The sequence below is a fragment of the Falco biarmicus genome, chromosome 3 (assembly GCF_023638135.1).
Source record: "Falco biarmicus isolate bFalBia1 chromosome 3, bFalBia1.pri, whole genome shotgun sequence".
Classification (NCBI taxonomy): domain Eukaryota; kingdom Metazoa; phylum Chordata; class Aves; order Falconiformes; family Falconidae; genus Falco; species Falco biarmicus.
This window is the reverse complement of record NC_079290.1, coordinates 13,761,200-13,769,174: the sequence shown is the minus strand read 5'-3', so window position 1 is coordinate 13,769,174 and position 7,975 is coordinate 13,761,200. Positions and strand designations below refer to the sequence as shown.

Here is a 7,975-nt window from a genome sequence, read left to right as displayed (position 1 = left end):
AATCATGGGCAGTGCCTGGGGTATATACCAGGAGAGAGAGGAATGAGGCTTGGAGAGGGCGGGGGAGAAAAAAAAAAAAAAAAAAAGAAAAAAAAAAAAGACACTTTAATCACTCAGTATTTGACAGATACAATCTGGAAGGGTTAAAAAGGGGCTGAGTGAGCCCAGAGCAAGGCCAGGAGGCAGCAGCAGGGCCCGAAGCCCTGCTCCAAGGAGAGGGCAGGGCCATGGGCAGAGGCCCAAGGACGGAGCAGGCAGGGCTGACAGCTGGCGCCGTGCCACTGAGCTCCAGGCAGGGATTGTGCACGGGACCCAGAGCCTCTGGTGGCACCAGGGCCAGGACAAGAGCCCCCCGAGGGAGTGTGACAGGGACCCGGGGGACAGTTACAGGCCAGGGCCAGTCCTTTAAAGTGCCTTAACGCAGAGGAGGCTCTGCTTAAAGCTGGGGGCTGAGGAGCAGCCATGCCCCAGAACAGCTGGGGGCTGGGTGGACTCAGCTCCTGCCTCCCCCCTGCCCTGGCCACACCGTCCCCAGGGCAGAGTGGGGGTCCTGTCCCCCCCGGGGGCTATTGCATTGATCCAACATTCAAATCACAAGGACAGTAACGCCTGCCGGGCTACTCCCTACACACAGAAGAAGGTGCAAGGCAGCCACCCACAGCGGTGGCACCCGGGTGCTGGCAGGGTCTGGGGGACGGTGTGCCCCCTGCACCGTGGGGCAGCACGGGGGGCGGCCCCCGCCTCACTGGTTGCCTTCATAGTTGAGCACGTAGTAATCGTGCACGTACATGAGGACAGCGATGGGTTGCCCGATGATCAGGGACATCCAGACTGCCGCGTTCCCGTAGTTACCCCTGAGGAACTTGGAGACGAACCAGGCCAGTGGGATCTGGAAGTGATGGAGCAGCGTCACCCCATGCCTGGTGGGCAGCCTGGGATGTGCCCCAGCTAACGGGGCTCAGCCTCAGTAGCCCACTCCCCTCCTGCCGAGGCCACTGCCCCCCCCCCCCCCCCCCATCCCAGGGAATGCAGGGGTGCTGCCCTGGGCCCAGGGAAGCGAGCAGGGGCTCCGCTCACCTGAGCTGCCATCCCCATGAACGCCCAGAGCCGGAACATCTTCAGGGGGACGCTCACCAAGTACTGGGGAGACGTGAGTTCAGCTGCGGCCCCAGGTCAGGAGCTCTCGGAGCTGCAGGCAGGGTGATGGGGGGGGGGGGGGGGGGGCAGGCAGCCCCCGCAGAGCCAGAGGGAGCACTGACCTCGTGGAAGAAGGCAGACGCCAGGAAAACAGCCGTCTGGGCTGCCCACTTGCTGGCCCCCCACTTCAGCAAGGGCTTGTAGAAGTGCCTGAGGAGCAGCGGTCTGTTAGCGCAGAGCCCCAGCAGCATCATAGCCCCCGTCCTCATCCCAGAGGGGCTGGGGGGAGGGGGGACACATGACGACACGGACTGACATGGGACAGTCCCCTCCTGCCACCCCCACGCACCTGAGACACCACTTGTGCACTGGGATGTTCCAGTTCTGCCAGAAATAGGTCACCGACTCAGAGTTCCTGGGGAGAGAAGCAGTGAGCCGTGGCCCGGGGGGAGCTGCCATGTCCCCACTCTGCCTCCAGTGTGCACACACACACCCCACCCCAAAATGACCCTGCTCAGGGACAGGAGGGGATGAGGGGACAGCGCTGTCTCCCCCACTACTCACCACCAGTCCCTGTAAAATTCCCGGTCCCCAAACTGCATCACTTCAGCCACCACATTCAGGCAAGAGTGGAAGAACCAGTAGAAGAAGATGAGCCAGATAAGGTGGTTGGGGACCTGGTGGGGGAGACGGAGGCCGTGAGGGGGGTGCTGGCTGTGTCCGTGTCCCCCCAGGCAAGGGGACTGAGGGTAGCAGGGGTACTCACAGCCAGCTTCAGGAGCCGCTCGATGATCCGGGAATAATCCATGTCCTGCAAAGCACCATCAGCTCCCATCACCCCTGTCCTACAGCCCCCGTGCCAGTCCGGAAAGAGGGCAGGGAGCAGAGGGGGGGGAGGGGCTGGGGTAGTGGCTTCGCCAGATCCTGGAGCCAGGGGGGAGCCACAGCCTCTGCCCCTCCCCCACAATCACCAGGTCCTGTGGTGGGGGGACCCCTCATCACTCACCCGAAAGGGCTTCATGGAGTTCTGGATCGTGGGCACCATCCACTGAAACGGGAACAGCTACTGCAGCCCGGCCCCTGGGGAGGGAGGGGGCCCCCGGGAAGGGGGGGGCAGCCCCCCTGTGCTGGCAGACCTCGCAGATACAGGGGGGCAGAGCTCCCCTGAATGGGCAGCAAGAAGGGAGCAGGGGGTCCAGCTCAGCCCCCACCAACCCCCCAGGGAAAATGCTCAGAGTGAAGCTCCCCACCCCCCGCAACCCCCTCCACTCCCCAACCCCGTACCTGCTGGATCAGCCCCACCAGCAGCTGGATGAAGAAGAGCTGGAAGACAGAGGCAGCGATGGAGCAAGCAACCCCTGGCCCCCCATCTCAGACACCCCCACCCCCATCATCCCCCCCTCCCTTGGTGTACCCCCCTCATCATCCCTCCTCCCTGGGGGGATCCCCCTTCCATCATCCTCCCCCACCTCAGGGAACCCCTCCCCGGTCCTGCTGCCTTTCCTGTGGAAGCAGAGGGCAGAGTCCCCCCAGCCTTGAGCCCCACCCCTCAGCAGACACCCCCAAACCCACCCCCCCCCACCCCCCCGGCACAACCCCAACCTCTGCAAGACCTCCCCCCAGCCGCCCCCCACAAGCTCTCACCATCTCAAAGAGGCGCCGGAGAAGGAAGCGCTTGCGGACACGGGGGGAGCGGGGAAAGTTCAACTCGTAGCACAGGGTGGGCGCAAAGAGAAAGTAGTAGAGATCTACGAGGAGGGGGCACATGGGGGCGAGCAGCCAAGCACACCCAGGGGTCCCCCCGGGGGTCTGGGTCCCCCCTGAGTGGGTCTAGGAACCCCTACTCCCAGGTCCACAGGTGGCACTTACTTCTGTAGGTGAGGTTGGCCGGGTAGGTGACCCCACTCTTCCCCACCTCCCCGTTGGCTTTCCGGGCCCCTGCTGCTGGGAGAGGTGAAGGGAACTGTGAGCACCCCCAAGGCAGGATAAGCGCTGTGTCCCCTCCCACGCCGGTGCTGTACCTGTGGCAGTGCTGTCCCCAGGGCCCAGGGGTGCTGTTTTCACCTCCCTCCTCTCCCTACACCACTTATTGACATCCCTGAAGGAGAAGAGCTTGAGGAAGATGACAGTGTAGATGGCCAGGGCGAAGACTGCTCCCACTGCAGGGAGAGGGGAGGTGGTGAGAGAGTGTGTGTCCCCGCTGCACCAGCATGGGGTGAGCCAGGCTCCCAGCCCCCCTCACCTGGGGTGATAGAGGTGACCATGAGTACAACGCCAGCAGGGAAGCAGAGGATGGCCAGGAGGTTGAGGGCATGCAGGGCAGTCCCTGTGCCCTCCGAGAGGGAGCCCTGCAGGAGGGAGTTGTGAGATGGGGGAGCCAGACCCCGCAGGCACAGGGAAGGGGCACCCAGCACCCCCCTGGGGCTCACCGCAGCCAGCCGTCTCTCCAGGGCCAGGGCCACCACCACAAAGACGTTGGCTACTGCAGTGAGGAGGAAGGTGTTATGAGCTGTCAGGACTGCACCCCAACAGCCCTGATCCAGGGCGATGGGCTTCACCAGCACCACCCCAGCCAGACCCGCTGGCTTGGGGCGGGTGTCAGGTGGCACTCACCAATGACCAGGCAGAGGGAGGGCCAGCTGTAGGGGTCTTTGAGGAAGAGGGAGACCACCTGGATGGGGTCCACCAGGATCCCGTACCTGTGTGGATAGGGCGCTTGAGCAGCTGGCTCCAGCCCCTGAAGCCCGATGGGGCCCCCCCACAGGACCCACCCTATGGGGCCACTCCTGGCTCCCCATGGGAGTCCCTGCTCCCCCCGAATCCCCAGTGACCCCAAGGATCCCTCCAGCTGGATCCCAGGGATCTGGGACAGCCCTAGCCCCGGGTGCCAGCAATAATGGCCAGCCCCATGCCACCCTCCCCCCCAGAACCCCCCCACTCACTTGATGAGGTTTTCCAGGAAGAGCCGAGCATTGCTCAAGACCTGGAAGAGGAAGGAGATGCTGGGTGAGGCAACAGCAGGGAGGGGAGAGTCAGCCCCCACCTCCCTGGGGGCACCCGGCTGCCAGCCCCGCACCCTGGGCTCCAGGGCGGCTCAGGGACGCTCTTGCGTCACCAGTGCCACGAGTCTGTGCAAGGGTTGCGGCACACAGCACGGTGAGTCACTCACCAGCACCGATAGGGCTGCCCTAGTCAGGGGCCATGCAACTGCGGCCAGCCGGGGGCTTCACACCCAGAGGCTGGGTGATAGCCACAGCGGGCCAGCAGCACGGCACAGCCACCAGCACCGCGGCACCGGGTGCTGTCAGTGGCTTTAATCGCTGTGCCAAGTCCCTTCTGCTCACTTTCACCCGCTAATTAAATTAAAGCCACACTGGGGGATTAGCCAAGGAAGCGCTGTTCCCAGTGGGGTTCCGCACCAGCATGGGGGGGTCCCCGACTCACCAGCATCACCACACACCAGTTGAGGATGCCCCGGTAGTTGCTGTAGCCACTGGCCGAGCTCAGCAGAGATTCCTGCACCTTGTGACACCTGTGGATAAGGCCGGGAGGTGGGACAGGGCAGGGGGTCAGTGTCGAGGGTGGGGACACAGGGTAAGGAGTCAGTGTCGAGGGGATACACACACACACCCCGCACCAGAGTCACCCCGGGAACCCCAGCAGCAGAAGGTGTGAGTTTCGCTGCAGGCTGGGGTAGGGGCAGGCAGGCAGTCCGGCAGTCCTGGGGAGGGGGGGCAGGCAGGAGGGGGGCGCAGAGGGCCTCCCAGTGCTTGGGGACACAGTTCCCCGGGGGCAGGGGTGCCCGGGGAGGCTCAGGCAGTGCCAGGTGTGGTGCAGGTGGCTCCTGTGCCGGGTCCAGAGTCCCACGGCGCCGTGCCCCCCCCTCCCGTCCCTGATAAGATTAGAGGCGAGGGCAGAAGCATCAGGGACCGATCCTGCTCCCCCACCCACCCAAAAGAGCGGCTGGGGGGGATGTCAGCGCAGGCAGTGGGCAGGCAAGCTCACCCCAGTCCCCCCAGCCCCTTCCGGGGGGAGTGGGACCCCCACGCTGGGGGGGGTGGGGGCCTGGGGGTTACGGGTCACCTGGGCTGGGGTCCACGGGGATGAAACCCACCCCCGGCCAGGGGAGGCCGGTTAAGATCAGGCCTCCGGGGAGCCCCCCCACCCCTGCAGAGCGGGACAGGGGGCTCACGGCCAGGGGCTCCCCGCTGCCGGACCCCTTCCCCGGCCCGGGGGGGCGGGGGGTGGCCCGCCGTGTCGCAAGAGCAACCGGGGCAAGAGCAAGCGGGAGCGGCGGGGACCGGCCGGGGACGTCGCTCCCAGGCACCAGGACACGGCGTGGTGGGGGCTGGGGGCAGCACACGAGGGTCCCGGAGACACCGACGGGGGGGGGGGGGAGGGGTGTTCCGCCCGGAGAGGGGGCACGGGGGGGGGGGAGGGGCAGGGGGCACCGGGAACCAGCGGCCGCCGTGACCCCGGGCCACGGGGGGGAACCGGGAACAACGACGACGGCAAGAGGAAGGGGGGTAGCACCGGGGAACGGGCCGGCACCAGGGAACGGGCCAGCACCGGCGAACGGGCCGGGGAGGGGAGAGGAGAGGCGCAAGGGACCGGAGCACCAGGACCGGGGATGAGGTGGTGGGGGGGGGTTTGTCACCGGGCAGGGCCCGGGGGGCGGAGGGCCGGGACCCCGGGCGGGAGGAGGCCCGGCAGAGGACGGGTGGGCCCGGCCGCGGGGCCGTTACCTGAAGTCTCCACCGGGGTCATCGCAGCCGCCGCCGTCGCCCGGAGCGGGAGCGGGTCCGGACCGCGCCGCCGAGCCCCCCCCGCGCCGCCGCCGGGCCCCCCCCACCAGCGCGCCGCGGTCGCCCATGGCCGGGCCGCAGCGCCCCCCGTCCGCCCGCCCGCCCTATGTAACCCTGGCAACGGTCCCGCCCCCGCCGCCCGCCCGGCCAATGGCGGCGCCGGACCGCAACCCCCAGCGGCCCCCGCGCTGCCACTCCCCGCCGCCGGCTCGCGTGATGGGCGGCGGAGAAGACCAATGGAAAAGCGGGGCGGGGCGGTGCTGGCCAATGGAAGGGCGGAGCGATGAGGGCGGGCGCAGCGCGGCGATGAGCGGCGGCCGGCGGGCGAGCGGGGGGCGGCGGGCGGAGCGCGGGGGGGGCGACGGTGAGGGGGGGCCCGGCGGGGGGACCGGGGAGGTATGGGGGGCTGGGGTCGGGGGGGGGGCGAGTGGACGTCGGGGGGGGCGGTAATGGGGAGCCGGGGGGAGCGAGGGGGGGGGCCATGGGGGGGTGCGGTGAGGGTATGGGGGGACCAAGGGGGGGCGGTGTAATGGGGGGGGGCGGTGTAATAGGGGTGCAATGGGGAGCCGAGGGTGGGGCGAGAGGGGGCCATGGGGGGTTCCGGGGGGGTATGGGGGGGCGGTGCAATGGGAGGTGTGATGGGGGGGCCATGGGGGGGCCAACAGGGTGGAGGTGAAGGGGAGCCGTCGGGGGTGCAAGGGCGATATGGGGGGGGGCAGGGGGTGCAATGGGGGGGACCATGGGGGGGGGAGGCAATGGGGAGCGGGGGGGGGCAGGGCAGGGTCTTGGGAGGTGCAGGGTGGGTATAAGGGGGGGCGATAGGGTGGGGGACGAGGGGGGGTTATGCAGGGGTGGGGGGCCCCGGGGGGGGGGGCAACAGGGGGTGTATGAGGGGGCTGTAATGGGGGGTCCCAGGGGCGGGGGTGTAACAGGGAGCTGGGGGGTTGGCTGTGGGGGCAATGGGGGGGGCATATGGGGCTGTAATGGGGGGCAGTGGGATGGAGGTGTAATGGGGGGGGAGTCTGATGGGAGACTGGGGGGTGAGGGGGGGGCCGTGTGGGGTGCAGGGAGGATATGGGGGACGTTGAGGCAGTGTGCAATGGGGGGCTGGTGGGGGGGTGGGTGGGCTGCAGTGGGGGGTGGGGGGGTGCGGGGAGGACATGGGGTGCAGGTGTCAGGGGGACCTGGGGGGGGGAGTGGGGGGGGGGGTCAGGGGGGATGCATGGTCCTGGCAAAGCTCGTGCTGTGCCATGTATTCCATGCTGTGCTGTGCCATGCCATGCGTGCCATGTGTGCCGTGCCATGCCACGCGTGCTGTGCCATGTGCGCTGTGCCGTGCCATACCATGTGAGCCATGCTGTGCCATGTACGCCAATCTGTGCCATGTGCGCTGTGCCGTGCCATACCATGTGAGCCATGCTGTGCCATGTACGCCGTTCTGTGCCATGTGCGCTGTGCCGTGCCATACCATGTGAGCCATGCTGTGCCATGTACGCCGTTCTGTGCCATGTGCGCTGTGCCGTGCCATACCATGTGAGCCATGCTGTGCCATGTACGCCGTTCTGTGCCATGTGCGCTGTGCCGTGCCATCTCTGCTATGCTGTGCCATGTATGCTGTGCTGTGCCATGCCACACCACCCATGCCATGCCGCACCAACCATGCTGTGCTCTGTCATGCCACACCGTGCTGTGCCATGCCATGCAGGCCATCACAGTGCCATGCTATGCCATACTGTGCCATCTATGCCATGCTGGCCATGCTGTACTGGGCCCCATGGGCCATTGTCATGCCATGCTGTGCCACACTGGCCATTGCTGTGCTGTGCCATGCCAACCGTGCCATGCCATGTAGGGTATGCCATGCTTTGCCATGTCATACCAGTAATGCCATGCTGTGCCACGCCGTGCCATACCAACCACGTGCCGTGCCAGCTGATCACCTGGGCCATTACAGTGCCATGCTGTGCCGTGCCAACCATGCCGTGCCGTGCTATGCCATGCCAATGGCGCCATGCGATGCCATGCCGTGCCGT

The 7,975-nt window shown here is 67.1% G+C and overlaps 2 protein-coding genes across 3 annotated transcripts in view; both read right to left on the bottom strand.

Annotated features, from left to right (window-relative positions):
• Window positions 1-87: 87 nt before the first annotated feature.
• Window positions 88-6,017, bottom strand: DGAT1 (diacylglycerol O-acyltransferase 1). Of its 2 annotated transcripts, none has more exons than XM_056333261.1 (17): window positions 5,883-6,017; window positions 4,582-4,669; window positions 4,080-4,120; window positions 3,751-3,836; window positions 3,567-3,619; window positions 3,380-3,485; window positions 3,159-3,296; window positions 3,007-3,081; window positions 2,782-2,885; window positions 2,422-2,460; window positions 2,144-2,185; window positions 1,904-1,948; window positions 1,702-1,814; window positions 1,487-1,552; window positions 1,260-1,347; window positions 1,078-1,140; window positions 88-889 (listed from the first exon to the last, which is right to left on the bottom strand). In XM_056333261.1, the coding sequence occupies exons 1-17, from the start codon at window positions 6,008-6,010 to the stop codon at window positions 743-745; spliced, it is 1,422 nt and encodes a 473-aa protein (XP_056189236.1). In that variant the 5' UTR covers window positions 6,011-6,017; the 3' UTR covers window positions 88-742. The 2 variants fall into 2 exon arrangements, with proteins under 2 accessions (XP_056189236.1, XP_056189237.1); XM_056333262.1 differs by having other exon boundaries at window positions 3,007-3,078.
• Window positions 6,018-6,046: 29 nt separating this feature from the next.
• Window positions 6,047-7,975, bottom strand: part of LOC130145526 (cytochrome P450 11B, mitochondrial-like) — a 13,052-nt gene continuing 11,123 nt past the window's right edge. Inside the window, 1 exon segment of the mRNA XM_056330397.1 lies at window positions 6,047-6,348. Within this exon segment, the coding sequence (XP_056186372.1) occupies window positions 6,047-6,348 (302 nt within the window).